This window comes from Neopsephotus bourkii, unplaced genomic scaffold (genome assembly GCF_033783945.1).
Source record: "Neopsephotus bourkii isolate Nb327-2 ecotype Australia unplaced genomic scaffold, CSIRO-AGI_Nbou_v1 NB_1624, whole genome shotgun sequence".
NCBI lineage: Eukaryota > Metazoa > Chordata > Aves > Psittaciformes > Psittacidae > Neopsephotus > Neopsephotus bourkii.
The window spans coordinates 9250981-9267804 of NW_026902099.1; the positions used below are offsets into that span (position 1 = coordinate 9250981).

Sequence of the window (16824 nt, forward strand, 5' to 3'; positions counted from 1 at the left end):
TCCAGTAATGTAAAGGGGAAAAAGTTCATGCATGTTTTCACTCACATCCTTAGGTACCATGTGCTTAGAAGAATATTTGCTATCTTTGATCTAGGGAAGGTAGTGGCCCATTTCTGTCCGGTTGCGGTGCCAAGGGAGTTCAGCACAAACCTAGACCTGACACAGCCCTGTGAAACAAGGAGTCTGGCAAGGCTCAGATGAGCCTGCCCTTTTTTATGTGGCTGCAGAGTAAACAGTGTTGCAAATTCAGCTTATGATGGATGTAAGTCGGTTCCAGAGAAGGGTACATTTCAATTTGGTTTCAGTGTATAGCCCACCAGGTAGGCTCCCACTGTGGAGGGGAAGCAGTGGGACCTTCAGGAACATACCCTGGAAGCAGGAAGCATGGCACAGGTGTTGTTCTCCAAGGGAAACATTTAGCCTGTGTAGTGGCAGCTTCAGCGCAGCAGTCCAAACCTTCCTCTGGAGGACTTAGCAGAGGCTTTGGCTTCAGTACCAGCTTGGAACGGCAAAGGGCGGCCCCAGGCCGGAGTGGGCTGCCGGGCTGCATCATGCTGAAGCACTGGGCCTGGAAAAAGGTCTGTCCTCACACCAGCTCTGAAGTCTCCCTGCCTTGAAAATAAGTCAGTAAGCACGGACTGGCGGCAGAAATGTCCTCCCCAGCCCCTCTGCGGGTCTCGGGAAGGAAGAGATGACTCTGTCAGCATCACTATGAAAGGAATGAGGTAAATAGATGACTATCCTTCAACGGCTTCAGCTGGTTTAAACATCTCACCGATCAGGTGAATCAAGCCCACTATAAAAACCCTTTATTTTTTTATCGCCCCATCCATAACCCTTTCTTTCATTCTCCTGCTCCCAAGCTCGGGAGGAGAGTAGCGTCTGCGTGGAGGCGCTCCCCTCAGCCATCACGGCACGCCAACAGCCCCCGGCAGGGTCCCGCTCCCCTCCTCCGCCTGGCTCCTAGCCGCCTTATGGCGGACGGGGAGAGGATGAATGGGGAAATCCGAGCACCCGCCGGCGGGAGTCGCTCGCCTCAGCCAGAGCTGGGGACGGCTCGGCTGCGGCAGCCCCGCCTGCGCGGCACCGGAGGAGTTAAGCGCCCCCGCTGCCGGTGGCCTCGCTGCCGGCGGGGAGGGGGTTAAGCGCCTTGGCAGCGGCGGCTGCCGCCACTCGGCTCCGCGCCGCTCTCCGCGCCGGAGCCGTTACAGCGGGAAGATGGCGACGGAGGGCGCGAGCAGCGAGCCGAGCTCTGGCGGGCGGGAGGACTCGGCGGCCACGGCAGCGGTAACAGGCTAGCCGGGAGGGGAGGGGGTCGACGCGGCCGAGGCTAGGATAGCTGCCTGTGGGGATGAGATGAAGCGGCGCTTGGAGACCTGCCTTTCCCGCTCCGAACCTCCGCCCTCCTTCTTTCCCGGGGCGGGACGGGACTCGGATGCGGGTCCCGCCACAGCCGAGTCCCGTCCGCCCCGGGGATGAAGAGAGAAGGACGTGGGGTCTTCCTTCCCGCTGGCTTCCTTATTACCCTCAGCTGGGGGCGGCGGGTTCTCTCCCCATTGTTCCCGCTGCCACGGCGTGCGCCGCCTGCGAAGGGGCACGGAGCGGGGTCTGCTTCCCGGTCTCGCCTCCCTCACGCCCACCCGCCTTTTCCCGCCGCTTGCCGCGGCGAGGGTGGCTGAGCCCGGTCTTGCGGGCGGGCTGAGGTGGTGACAGCGGTCGCGGCGGTGGGACCTGTCAGACCCCAGCCGGGGGGAGCGTTGATCTTTAACCTTTTGCTGGGCCCGCAACGAGCTTGCTCTCTCCTTCCTTTCCCCTGTGTGGCGGTCTGGGCGCTGGGGCAGCCTCTTTTACCCTGCTGTCCCCGCCCAGACCGCCGGTGTGTGGGGACCCTACAGGCGGGTTCTGGCTCCCCGCTTAAAATACACGCAAAAGCCGAGCAGAATCCGCGCTCCCTGCGTGTTTGCCATGCGGGTGGGTGAGGCGCCTGGGGAGGTGGAGGGATTGCGGTGCGGTGTTAGCCGTTCAAACGGTGTCGGGCGGCGGCTGCCCTTGCTGAGGCGGGCAGCAGAGTCAGCCCCTCGGGCCGCCCGCACCGGTGGCGGGCCCCCAGCTCCTCACCCCAGTTGTGGCAGAGCCCTAGGACCCGCAGCCCCCCTCTAATCACAGGCGCGGAGCGATCAAACCCACCCGGGCACTGATCGGGGCGAAGCAGCCCGTATCAGTCGCCTGATTGGCAGCCGTCGTGAGAATGATGCGAGTGCTCGACGTGCAAAGTTTAGGGCAGTAAAACCACAGTGGTATACGTCTTGCTTGGCATCGTTTCTGGAGGTGATGGCCCCCGAAGGAAGGAGATACTAGTATCTGTGAAACTGAGGTTATTACTGGCCTTTTTTGTTATTATTTTATTTTCATTCTAACAGGCACTAATTCTTATGCGAAACCCTGTTCCAGCTGTGCACTTACAACTTCTGCAGTGTTGTGGAAATTGAGTTGTACTTAAAAAAAGTAAACCTCATGCAGTGAATATTTATAACATCACTGTATTTTAAAACAATGACATAACCATAATAAAAATAAATATGATTCATAAAAAGCGACTAATGCTTTAGATCCATATTTTTGAGTAAGATATGTTTATGCTAAATTCTTTAGTATACTCACATTATTACTGCCTTAGGTTTCAGATTGAAAAGTGCAAACAAGTAGCTCATAATCAAGTAGCACACCAATATTGTCCTGTTAGGCAGTGCAGCCTAAGCCACACATGCAATTTATTGTTCTCACAGTGGAAGGTGGGCGTGATAGCTCCACACTGCTTTTAAAATATGTTTTTAAAACTGAAGAGGTGCTAGGAAATAACCTGTGTATTGCTCCCTAACAAAAGTAATGGCTTAAGTGATAATGAGGTATTTATTAAGCTATTACTTTAATTTGCCTTCAGTCATTAAATATCTAATATTCCTTCTAGCCTTTTTTTCCCTGCCATTATAAAGGTTGCATTGTTGATTTCGTTTTTATTTCTTGTACAGGAAAGTAAAAAGAACTCTGTATAATGAAAAGATAAAAAAAAGTATTTATACAGTACTGCAATATTCCTTTTGAAGGGTCAGTATGGAAAACTTATTTTCCGTCTTTAATCTCAAGATACAGAATTACGAATTGAATCATCATGCTTACTTTTAAGATGACAGTAAGCATCCAGGTGACTGTCTTGTAAGTCACGCTAAACTACAGATTAGAACAAAATACTGGTTTTGGTATAGTTTCAGGATTTTTTCTTTTTTTTTTTTTTCTTCAGTTCTCAGAATTCTGATTGCAGAAATGGTGCAGTAAAAACCTGCAAGAACAGTGTTTGTAATAGTAATGTTTTAGTGTGTTGATTTCATGGCATAAGCAGAACAGGATGGTACAGTAGGGTTTCTTGATACTGAATGCTGTTATTACATCTTGGTACACTCAGTAAAAAAAAAATTAAAAAAAAAACTTTTTATTTTTTTCCCCTGCTTTTAAAAGCACTGTAGAAAAGTTCCTCCCTCCCTCCTTTTTTTTTACATTCACCAGGGAATTTGACTGAAAAAGCCTGGACTGTTCTGTAGTGTGTTACATTTAGAAGCAGAGCTGATAATCTTGTCATTCTGAGTTTCCTTGGATGAAACACAGCATTTGGTAAGCCCACCACTTCTTTCCCACAAAATCCTGGTATTTTTATCATGGTAAGGATGACAAGGGAAAATGGCAGGGGAGTGGTTCATGTCCTTTTTCATACCTGCACAGCTTGATTGCACTGAAGCAGTGAAATTGTGTTGATGCATTTGGATTAGTATTGAGAGAAAACATGTGTGTATTTTAAAATGTCTTTGAATGACTCCCATCTGCATAATGTCTATCAATAATGATTATATAATAGCAAGAAACAATCCAATTTGACAGTCTTTTTGTTGAAACGTTGAACATCAGTCTGCTGCACGTAGAGGGCTAGCTTGTCACACAGCTTCAGTGTAGTTTTAACAAAGCTTATGAAAAGCCTATTTTTGCTATTGAAATAGCAAACATGAAGTTTGCTAAAATGATTCAGTAAAATTTCTTGGTTTGGTTTTGCTTGACCAGTGATCAAAAGCATAAGCATTGTTTTTCTCTGAAAGAGAGTACCTTCTGCTGTCTGTAAAGCTGTACATATAGGGGATACTGGTAGAGTGAAATCTTGAATCCTCTAAAGTGAGTAGGGATTTTGCTACTTCATCAGTTAAAATTTTGTTAAAAATAATATGTGCATACCCAAAAGGATCAGTCTGGGTTGCTGTGGGTCACATAACCATACCAAAAAGTTGCACTACAGAGAAAACTGTCAGTATTAAAAAAAATAAAAAGATAAATGGAGAGAAATTCCATGACATTTTGTGGGGACATTGTGTAGGACTTTATGCTCAGCTAAGTGTATTCGTTATCTATTGATCTGCAGGAATGTTTATAGCAGAACTGCCATTCTGGTCAATATTGTGAAATGTTAAATAATGGTTTGGTCAAATCAATTATGCAGGCTGATTTAGATCAGTTGGCTTTCCAACTGATTCCAATTGATTCTTTCCTGAAAAATACTGCAAGTAACAAACTGAGACACAACCCTTGAAGAGCAAACACTATGTCTCTTATTAGGGATTATATTCTGGAAAATGGTCACTTGCAAAAGGACTTGGGTTAACTACCGCTGTCCTCATCTGAGTACAAGTTCTCAGTGTAGCATTATTATTCAGAGAAGTTATTTTCATCTAGTCAGATTTGCAATGCTGATGTGATGTTTCAACATGTAGGTGAGATGCAGAGCGCAATTCTGTCCAGTTTAGTCCCATTGCTCCTCTGTGATGAGAGATAGGTCTTGATCTCTTGATCCATCTGGCAGTGATACGCCTCAGACCTCTCTTCTGTTTCCTTTCCCCCTAGTTCAGACTACAGCATTGCCTTTTCTGTGCCTTCTACTTCACATCCTGCAGCATGGACTCTCTTCCTTTGCTGTGAAGGTTTCGGGGGGATAAGAGAAAGTCACTGATCGTAGTCCACTTTGTAAATGTCCCTTTCTCTTCCAAATGGGGACTTGTTCACAATGTCTGACAATAAAAGTGAAGTGCAGAAAAGCAATGCTATGAGCCAGATGTGTGGAAGTACATGGAGGTGCAAATCCGTAGGAGGCAGTACGTCCTGGTTTTTTCCTAACTGCTGTGACTTTATTTGTATAAGCATTGCTTGGGCCTCAGAGATGATATGGCAGGATAGGAACAGAGATGGAAATTGGGATGGGAACAACAGAGCTTGGGAAGACAACAGTTTGGGGTTTGCCACCCAAGACAGGGATCAGTTGATTGACAATACCTGTATAATCCTTGAATATGTAAACAGGAAGGTGTCAAGTAGGTTTAGGAAAGAGGTACTGCCTCTATGGTATGTGAACTAATGCTTTCTTGGGCATTGATTTTGGTTCTATTGTAGGACAGGGTAAGGTGTAAAAGCTTCATAAGCGTGTACCTGTACCTGGATCTAATAATGTACTGTTTGCCTTAGAAGTGACTTATCTGAGAGTGACTTTCTGAATAGACATTACCTGTTAGGTGTTTAAACTTGGTTATTGAAGGGTTGTGGGCCTAGATCTATACAGAGGACTTTGTTACCTAACTTGCACTGAAATAAAAAAATGACTAAGTACCTTTGTGGTTGTTAATAGATTGCAAGCATGTTTTAACAGCTGTGACAGTATCTGGGTGTATGTAAAGGTCAGTATCTTACTAATTTTGGAGGGGTTGGGGGCTGTGTTTTCTTATTTCCAAAATAAATATTCCAGTTTTGAGGTATATTTATGGTTAATGTGGAAGCTGTTAAAAGTTTTGCAGTTAGCTCAAGCCAGAAAAACCCCCACAACAACTAAACAAAACCTCCCCCATACCTTTTAAAGAAAACCATTGAAAAACCCAGAAAGCAATGGAGCTGTGCTTGGAAAAAAGGATGTCAGAAAAAGCAGGTAACTTCATGTGATGAACAATCCAATAAAAGTCATTGAGCTAATGGATGGGCATAAATAAATGTATGTACAGTCCCCTCATGATCCCTCAGATATGATTGTATGAAATTTATATAAGTCTTGGATAATAACATCAGATGATAACTCTCTTCAGCAAGAAACTTGGCCTTAGGTGACATACAAGTTCTACAGCACTGCTTTTTGCTTGAAAGATTTTTCTGTGCCTTCATATTTGTTCCTGTTGCCAAAACATTCCTATCGGTCACATCTTCTTAAGTACATCTTGGGTAAGGTGGGAAATGGACATGTGTTTTTGCATTAGATAATTTCTGGAGAAGCATGGCTTCACAGGTTACTTACCCTGGTTTCAGGCTAAAGAGCAAACCTTCCACAGCCAAAGCAATAAATTGTGGGTTTCCCTGAAGTATTCATGAATACTGTATGGATGTTATAACTACTTCTTTTAACACTCTTTCCGTTTTCAGAGTGTTCTTTATTAGAAAAGGGTTAGGATTTATTTGACCACATACCCATGTTTATGTTGAGCTAGGTCTTGAAACTTCCTTTTATAGTTGGTGGAGTGAAGCAAGTGGTTAGAAGGAATAAAGTCTTTGTACGAACGGGTTTCTGAGCTTCTCTGTTTTTGAGTGAAGTGATTTAGCCAGCTGACTCTTGGAGGCAGCTGACTCTTGGAGGTATGGGTGGGGTTCAAGGCACTGAAATTTATGTGTCTGCATGTATGCACAGTGTTTAATATCCTGTTACTTTCAGGGAAGCCGTGACTAAATAGTTCTAGTGGCTGGTTAGCTGAATAGTTGACTGTTTTGACTGGCTTGATCTGTTGGAAATAAAGGGGCATTAGGTACCTAGCTTACATAGCTCACACCTACGTTTAGGTGTCTTAGTCCTGTCCTGTGGGCTTCCTTTAGTGGTCCATATATCCCTGCTGGCCTCCCGCTACCCATCCAGATGGCATGGATGATTCTCCTAAATCCTCTGCCATATCTTCCTGTCCCCAAAAGATACCTCTGATCCCTCAGACATTTTAAATCACACTAGATACTTTTATGTAGTAGGCGACTACTAATAGAATTAGCCAACTAAATAGAATTTAGGCAAGTAAATAGAATTAATCAAAACAGATCTTTTATATTTTGTCAGATGAGTTGTATCTGGGGGACATATTCAGTGTTGTAAAACATATGATTCAGGGTTGTGTTTCTCTGGTGTAGTTTTTCCATAGATGTGACAGATGTGAGGCCTCATGATGTTAAAAGTTTACTTTGTATAGCCTAATAAGTAGTAGCAAACAAACATTTTATTTTTAGAATCTCATCTTGGAAGTCTGCTTTGTGACTCCTCAAGAAGATTGTTGTATGTAATGGAACTCAGTATAGAATATGCAACAAATGTAGATATGTACCATTCCCTTCCCTGAAAGGGCTTTTTTTTTACAGCTTTTCCGTATGTGTTTCTTATACACCATTTTTATACTCCTTTCTCCATCCCTGTCTTTTGACTTCAGCCCTCAATTATGCACCCCAGGTTTCTTTCCCAGTTCCTGGGTTTGCAGCTCCATCTGTAAAAAGGCTATGTAGCTGCTTTCCGGGGAGGAAGGAGGTTGTTTTACATGGTCTTTAAGGTTAATCTGGAGCTAAGATGTTTTTTGCTTCTGTTCTGCTTAGGAAATATATGAAGCTGTGTCTTTTATACTTTACCTATTCAGACTTCTGCTGAAGACAGCAGAGTTTGTAACAGCTGCTGTGGTAGCACAATGAACAGCGCTTTTAGTTCATTAAGTTGCCAGTACTGCCAGTACTATACCAGTACTAGCAAGTGGGTTTGGTCAGCAAAATCAAAGTATTGACACTGCCACTCCCCCACAAGATTTTTTTTTTTCTTTTTGAATCCTAAAGATTTTAACCATCTCTGCTCTAAATAGCTGTGCTATGTTCCCCTGCCTCTTCTTTACCTTGCAATTTCATTCTCTTAAAGGTGGGAAAATGTCCGCTTTGATCAATACTGTCCCAGGTCATTCTTCTCTTGTTCAGAAGAGCTGTTTTGTCTTCTTTTTGGTTCATGGTAGACCTTCTTTTAATCTTTAGCAATGCAGGTTGTCATTTTGCCCGTACTCTTTTTGCGATGCATTCACAGGTAGTTGAATGAGTTTTAGCTAATTAGCTGTTTGTTCTATTGTCAGTGCACTTGCTGCCAGGCAACACACCCCCCTCATAAAACTGATCTGAAAAATAACATGTGAAGGCTTAGAGACACAGAGGACTGAAGTTGTAGTCTTTTTCACGTTCTTTATTCTTCTAAATCAAATAAACCAGACACTTTAAAATTCAAAAGAGATAGAGGGAAAAAATAGTTCTCTTATGCTTTGGTTGTGTATGCCAAGTGTCACCCTGGGGCAACATATTAATATATCCCTGTTATGAAACCAATATAATGGATGACTCTGTTACATAGTTGTTAAGTTGTTGGTTAAATTGTTACAGCATGGCACTTTACCGGAGGTATTGTAGCTAAACCTCAGATGACATATAAGCCATGAGCTACTAATGTAGTCTTTAGTTTTTCTTGCGATCTTAAGACTTATTGCTCCAGTGGAAGATATTATAAAGATTACTTTTCTAAATCTAAACAAGTTTTCTCTGTAACTTAGGCAAACAGTGCTCCATCTGAAATAAGCACTTTGGGCAAACCTGCCATGACCGACATCCTGATCCCCAGAAGGTGGCAGGGAATGTTTAAGAGGAAGGATACTTTTATTTCATCATATGCTTTATCAAATCAAATCTTAAAAATATTTTTAAAATTGTGCTGGAAAATATATTAAATCTTTAAACTATGCATTTTGGTCCACTTAGGGTAAGCTACATTGGAGCTCCATAAGCACTGGTTCAGAGATGTGCATGGCAGGAAGATGTGGTAGCTTCTTCAGCAACTGCCATGCACGCTCTAACCCTGTGTGAGGGGATTCGAGGTTGCTTATCCATAGTGAACAAACCAGAGTTGTCCTTAATGTTCTGGAATAAAGTGGTCATTCCAGTTTGGGAATTTGTTGGTTAAAGAATGATTAGAAAGACTCAGTGAGCATAAATTTATTCCTAAACAAGACTTGAAAAATGGTGGACTTCTCTTTCATCCTAAAAGCTTTTAAATTCTTTATTTCACTTTTTCTGCTTGTGTGTCATTTCTGGTTGATTTTGGACATCAGTTTGGGGGAATTCCTTGTATGTACATGAAGACATGTCTGACAGAGTTTGTGCATAGAGAATGTGGGTAATAATAGATTATGTTTTCTGTGCTTAAGAAATCAGAAGGCATCAAACATGTAGCGGATATCAGGCTGACAGCAAAGCTGATGGTACTTCACAAGCTGTGTAGTTGTGCTGTGGAATGTTGTGGATGCTAATGTGACATAGAGATTCAAAAAGCAATGGGACAATTTCACAACAGGTATGTTGGCCAAGGGCTACTACATGAAAAATCACAATTTCTGGCTCGAAGGTATAAGCTGAAAATTGCTGGAGGCTGGGAGAGTATTTCTGGGCAGCATCATTATGTGCTTGTCTTGCTCTGGTACTGATTTCAAAGCATCCATTGTTGGCTGCTTTTAGAGACAGGATGCTCAGGTAAGTGGGGTTTTAGTCTGATATGCTAGAGCTGTTTGTATACTAAGTGGTTTTGGTAGTTCTTATTTCCAGCTCTTGAAGTGAAAATATAAAACCCAAGTTGTGTGTCTTGTTTTTACGACTATTTACATTTTTATTTGTTTATATCAAACTAGAAATTGACAGAGAGTACTTTTAATTGCTTGTTATTGCTGTCTTTTCATGTTTCCTAGTTCAAGGTGTGTACTTGAGCAAAATCAACTTTAATTGTTTGATCAGGTGCTTAGTTAAAAAAAGCTCATCACTGCATCGCATATGTTGAAGAATGTCTTTTTTTTTATTAAGAATGTAAGAGTGTTTTCATTTGTGTCTTGTGGAAGACTGCAGAAATGAGAATTTTCACCTGTGATGTACAGAGTTGGCAAAGAGCTGCCCTGTGTTATACATCTTGACAAGCTGGGTTTACTGACTTGGAAAAGAGCAGGATCACGTTTCTTGCACTGTATTTTTGTTAACTTTGTCCCTGTCTATCAGAAAACTTGGGTGCCTTTTTTTATCAGAGGAGCAAACATATTTTAGAAAGGGAAAATAATGTATTGGTTAAATACCTGAACAAAGACTTTGAAGACTGTTGTTGAATGTTGTGTTTTATACTACCTGCTTTCTGTGTTGTTTGGAAAAAATATCCCTTCATAATTTTCTATCCAAACAATGGAGACAGTGTTTCTTTATTCTAAAGGAAGTTATATGAATAAATCAGTTGCTGTCCTTAAGCTATTTAGATATTAAGTGGTTCAAGAAGGAGGGTGGAAAGGTGGGTCCTGTTACCTGACCGAATGAAATTTAGTAGTTGTACCTACTTAGAGTGAAATCTGCTGCAGCCTATGGAGTAACATCCAGTCTATTGACACTAGATTACGTGAGGAGGAACATGTTTAGTAACTTTTCACTTTATACATGTCCATAGATTGGTGAGCGCTGTATAGAATTGTGAAGAGCACTGTGAGAGGCTGCAGCGTACATTGGGAAAAAGCCTTCAGAGAAACCAGTGTTTTTCTTGACCCATTGGTGTGGAGGGTAAGGTGTATCTTCTGGATTAGAGGAATAGCTGATCCAGGCAGCAAAAGTAGAGGATTACTATTGTTCAGTCTAGAAATACTGGTTAGAGTGCATGGCCTTGTTCCCAAGACAGTTACGCTTAATAGAAATCATTGCTCCTCTTGTTGATCAAGTTTGTTCTACACCTTAGATTTTATTCAGTACTTGTGATATGGGTTTACCAGGATTTTATGTAGTGGCAAAATGAGGATGTTAACCTTTTAAGTGAGGAGTTCTCTGCAAAGTCTCACATGAAGTAGATGTCCCTGCCACTTCTCTAGCTTTTTTCCAGGTTATTGATGAAGTTGAATAAGGCTGGTCCAAGAGGTGCCCCGCTGCTTACATGTCTTCATCTCAAAAAGCGCTTGTTACCCATAGTGTTTGCTTCCTATCCATGAAGTGTCTTTTCATGCAATACGATTGGATAGGAGTTTCTGTAATAAAATTTGATACAGAACCTTGTCCAAAACTTCTTGAAAATCCAAATATGTTAGTGTCCAGTGGATCCCCTTTACCCATGGGTCTGTTGACATTGTTACAGAACTGTAACTGCTCATGGAGTAGATTTGGTTTTAAAGAAGCTGTACTGATATTCCCAGCATATAGTGTTCATGCATGTGCTCAGTGATTTTATTCATCAGCATAAACTCATTCACTGTCTGGAAGTCAAACTTAACACTGATCTTTGTTGTGGAGTGAGAAGATATCGTTGTGAACTGTTGTTTGTCAGCACCTCTTAAACCTGAACTGGACCCTTCAGCCAAACAAATGAGATTACAAATAAAGCATACATACAAGATTTCGTGTCTTCTCACAAACTGTTCTTCAAAAAAATCACATTCAGCTCAGTATGGTGTGATGAGTTAGTTTTTCTGCCAATGAGGCACAGGTTATACTGGATTATGTGTGCTGTGGTTTAGGTTCTTTAACTCTCTCTTGCCTTCATCCCTGATGTGCTATTTCAGGTATGCAGAATTGTTTCGGCCTCTGTGAGGCTGCATTTGGGAGCTGTTAATGGCAAAGTTTCTTTACCATATCACAAGACTTTGAAGGAATTCCTTGCAACAGCATGGGATTTAAAACATTTTGGTGTGTGTGTGTGTGTTAATTTATTCACTTCAAATTAAAATAATAGACTGACATTAATTTTGACTTTATATACTATAATTAAAGCCACCTCAACTTTTGAAAGTTACCGATGTTCGAGGAACCCAGAATTAGGATGCTGAAATGTCTGTGTTTCGGATCTACAGTAACTGTTGAAGTCAGTTAGTGTGTTTACCAGTGTTTTGTTTTTTTACAGAAAAAAGAGTTTGATGTGGATAACTTGAGCAAGCCGGAATTACGCATGCTTTTGAGTGTAATGGAAGGAGAACTAGAAGCACGAGACCTTGTAATTGAAGCCTTGCGGGTAAGTTACTGGGCTATTGGGTTTTTTATCTATCTATTTATTTATTGATTATTCCCTTTTGCCACTTTATTTGTGCTGTGCATAGAATATTTTTACTGGAAGAGGAAATTGTGATTTTTAATGTTCTAGGTTGACTAAATCTCAGTAATCACAAAATATGTTCTCATTTACTTGTTGCTAGTCAGCAATTCTATGTAATTTCTGTATAAAATATCAATAAAATTTCAGAGAAATAAGTGCAAAACCTGCAAAGTTACTGCCCCTCTATATTATTTAATATTGTGAGTCTGTTATCTGTGAAAGGAAGGAAGAACTTCAAGGGAAAATTCAGTTATTTGTTCTATGTTGTTATTTGTTCTAATATCTATATATTTGTTCATCTAGTCTTTCAATGCATTAATATTCTATGAAATGGAGGGAATGACAGAATTGGATCGTCATAGCCACTTAGGGAAAAGTTTTCATAGGGTTTTTTTTGTTTTGACTTTTTTTTTTTTTAATGAAAGATGAAATACAGGATATATACTCTTAACAGTACTCATGGTACTAATTAGGTTTTTGCTGTGCTAGGCACATGTGAACATTGGTTTTCTGCTTCAGAAGGTTGCAGTCTGAAAGGCAAATTAAAAAGTTGACTGGAAATTTACAAACTTTTAATCAAAAGATGATACTTTTTCTGACTGTAATGACTTTAAAATTGATCTGGAACTGAATAAAATTTAACAGAGCTGCTAAGCAGACTGCAGGTTTAGGGGGGGAAACAGCCTTATGTGTTTTGAAAATACTTACAGCTTCATAGTTAGGTAGAGGGGAAACTATGCCCTTTAAGGTCACCTAAAGCAAAACCTCAGTGCAATAAAATACATTTAATACTAGTGTTTAGTAGTATATATAATGATTATCAAGTAGTGTGGGAACATTTTCCACTTGTAATGTTACAGTCGCTATTGTGAATGCATTTTTATTCAGTTTTAATTTTTTTGGTGATTGTGGTTGCTTCAGATCACTTGATGCAAATCAATCTGTCATTGATGTACCTGCATTAATAAGTAAAGTCTTTATAGGTATGAATCTCTTATAAAATGCAATTTTCATTTTGTAATGACAATAAGGCACTGGAAGCGGTATGTTTCTGGGGGATTGTTGCACTTGAAGTTCCTTGGTGTTTGGCCTTCAGGTATACACATATGTTGAAATGTACTGCCTTTTCATCTAGCTGTTTTACAATTTCACATCTCATTTGCCTGGACTGGGACTTGTGTTTTATCCTGACTGCCAGTTAAGGTTTTGTAAAAGGGGAAACAACATGCATGCCACATTCAGAATCTTTTTTTGACTCTTCTAACTTTGGAGGAATGCAAATAGAATACTCAGACAATTTTCTCTAATACATATTCATGAACAAGCTACTACACTGCATACCAAATAATAGATGTATTGAAATTGACTGGAAAAAAATAATGCAGTGCACATTTAATGACAGTAAATGTTGGACATTCAGGATAGTGCAGTCTCAGGAGAGGAAAAGCCTACATCAGATTCCCATGAACCGTTCAAATGGGTACTAGTATGTATGCAGTGTTTTTTTACTGACTAATGTAGAACAATTAAAAAAATAGCCCAGTTTCATGTAAGGTATGTAAGTGCTGAAAATTAGTTTTGGTTTGTTTTTTGTTTTATTCTCCTACATCTCAATTTCTGGTTCCTGTGTTTTGTAGTAAAATCCTTCAAACAAAATCCATGTGGAATTTAAGTCTTCCAGGCAGCCTGCCTGGTTAACTGTACTAGCACTAGAAAACATGGAAGTTATACCTGCTGAAGAACTGTAGTCTGGTATCTTGGAATATGATACTTTTGGATCTTCTGGCTTCTTATGCGGGAAGCTGCAATTCATCAGTATCAGCAGCTGGGTCTCCAAGCAGCTCACAAAATAGCCTACTAATAGCCAAATATAGGTCTTTTATAAAAGTGAACAACGAGAGAATTTCATTGGAATTGTGTCAAATGTGGTACTTCGATTCGTTTCAACAAATTGGCATAGATACTTTGTGTATCCTTAAAGCAAGAAGAAAAGAATTTCATATAAGGGAAAAGATGTTATTTCAAACACTGTTCAAGCTGTGTTTCAAAACTAGGAATGTTTGTGGGTGTTGGTATTTGGAGAGTATGGTGGATTTTGTTTGTTACGGATTTTGTTGGTTTGGTTTTTTTTGTTTTTTTTTTTCTTTATTTTGTTGTTTTTGTTTTGTTTGTTAATCTTACTAGTACTGCAAAACTGTTTGAAAGCTAATTTCTCCAATAGGTAAAATTATAATGATTTCCAGCGCTGTACTAGATAATATATGTGTTGTCTTTTCCCCTTAAGTGATCTTGTTGCCAGTTTTCAGTCACTGTGGTGTATATATTTATTAAGCAGTCTGTATGTTGGTCTTTTTGTAAGAACTGGATCTTTTAATCTTTTAGAAAATAACTGTTCATTCTTGAGTTTGTCCTCTTAGATTTTTCTCTGTAATTACTTATGTTTAACTACGTCATTCCTAAATGTGTGTGCCTCTACCTGTAAATATTTTTTAGGGTTTCACAGATCATTAGTAAAAATTATGCAATAAATAGTCCTTATGTATCTATTGGAAGTACCTCTCCTGGAAAGTTCTGGCATTAAAGTGAATCAGTCTTGACTGATCACAAAAGAACTGATAATAATATAATTAAAAACTTACTCATATGGTACCACTTTTAATCTGTACCTAGCATGAAGTCTCGTTTTAACACGACCTGTTTGATGCATCTGTTAGTCTGTCCTTTTCCCACTGTATGAATTCTTATGCTGATCTCTCATTTCCCACTTTACGGATTTTGTGTAAAGCCACATCATGTGCTTTACTGAAGATCTGAAACAGATCTGATTGTTTTTTTTCTCTGCCTATAAAGCCAGCTATGTAAAAAACCCTACACCTACCTTCAATATCCATAGGCAGGATTCCTTTTCAGGCCAGCTCTTACTGGAGCTTGCTTGTCACAGTGCCACGTTATTTTTAATCTTGGTATACATGTCATATGATCACAATCCATACCTGATTCACAATATTCCCTGGTGGAATGCAAAACATTTCTGACAGAGTTAAGGGGTAAGAACTAGGGAGCAGGAACAGTATTTTTGGTAATATATGGAGTTGGAACATTTTTTTCTCCTGTGGTATATTCATAGAGTATATATATATGCATTACGGAGTTGTCACTTAAATTACTTTTAAAATCGTATTTTAAATTAATTCTCTTCACTTAATTTAGATTATTCTTTTTTTTCAGGATTACAGTTTAATGTGTCCTCATATATTGTAAAAGCGCAATTTATCTGTTGCGGGTTCTGATGGATTAAGCAGAAAAAACTTATGGTGTCTTTGTTTTTGTGGATTGAGCCACAGTCCTATATATGAAGCAAACTGTGCTATTTAATAGGTCATAGAAATCTAAAAATATTAACTTTCCGAATGTCTTACATTTTTGCAACTTGTGAGATGTTTTTTCTCTTTTTTTTTTTTTTGGTAAAGTAGCTATAAAATTATGTGCAGTTTGAGGTGTCAGTGAAAGAAATCAAACTACAAAGTAATACCCTGTATCAGTTAGTACTGCCGTAACATTGCTTTTCTGACAGGTAGACAATGCCCTTGGATTTCAGAACTGTGTTATCTTCAGATACTTGTCTTCTGGCTGTTCATTTACAATTTAATCATTGTTTCATAAAAATGAAATTGTATTTATGACTTTTGGGTCAATTTCCCCTCTCAGATTGATTTCTAGATGGCTACCAGCTCCTCATGTAGCAACTTTAAGATGTTGCATAACTTTTTTTGCTTATTTAAAGCTTAGTTTCAAAAAAGTGCAGTCCATTGAGAAAGAAGAAAGGCTTCTGAGTTTGTTACTCTGCTTTGAAAAGATTGAGCTAGGCATTTTACGTATCTCCCCCGGCTCTCGTTCCAGTGCAGGGTGTCCATTTTGTCTATTCTTTGTAAATAAAAAAATAAAAATTAAAAGTGAGAAACGCCAGTAGTTTGGGGTTATGGGTATAAATCTTGTTAAATTAACTAGTTATCCCAGGGGCTGGGGTTAGGGAAGATAAGTTTTGTTAGTAAAGTGAATAGTGTTCGTACGGTAGATTATTATTAAGGCACTTGAATTTGTGTCACATGATACATTAGAAAGAACCAAACCCAAGGTGTCACAAATAACAGTTAACTCCTTTTGTTGCATCTTGTGCATAAGCTGTGGTAGAGTTTCCATTGTATTCTATATAAAATTTTGATACCTTTAAGTCTGCCTTTGAAACAAAATCCAATCTTGAAATTGAAACTGCATTCATAGGAAATATGAGATTACATCTGTATACTTTTGTGTTTTCACAGTGCGTAGTTGTTCCTTTATAATACCCACGACTGCAGATACACAAGGACACATAGCATTCCTGCTTCTAAAACAGGACTGTTGCTTCCTGCTTCAGCAGTTGAAACTTTATCTAACTGGGTCAACAACTCCTATTGCTGTAAAAGTAGTATAGTGCTTTGATGTAAACAGAAAAGCTCAGGTTTTTTTTGCACTTAATGTATTTAAATTTATTATACTCTGATTTGTACAATACAAAACTCACAATATTTTGCTGAGTTAATCTATCTGAACACTTTCTTTTTTTT

General features: G+C 39.9%; 1 protein-coding gene across 9 annotated transcripts in view; it reads left to right on the top strand.

Moving 5' to 3' along the window:
* Positions 1–895: 895 nt before the first annotated feature.
* CTTNBP2 (cortactin binding protein 2) overlaps positions 896–16824 on the top strand; it is an 88314-nt gene continuing 72385 nt past the window's right edge. For 3 of the 9 annotated variants that reach the window (XR_009728399.1, XM_061373044.1, XM_061373046.1), the window contains exons 1-2: positions 900–1287; positions 12029–12136. Coding sequence is in view for 6 of the 9 variants with exons in the window: in XM_061373044.1 (XP_061229028.1) it covers positions 997–1287; positions 12029–12136 (399 nt within the window). In the remaining 3 variants the exon portion in view is untranslated. Of the gene's footprint in view, positions 1288–2059; positions 2375–3583; positions 3667–12028; positions 12137–16824 lie in introns of those variants that run through there. The other 6 variants (XR_009728400.1, XM_061373049.1, XR_009728401.1 and 3 more) reach the window with 5 other exon arrangements.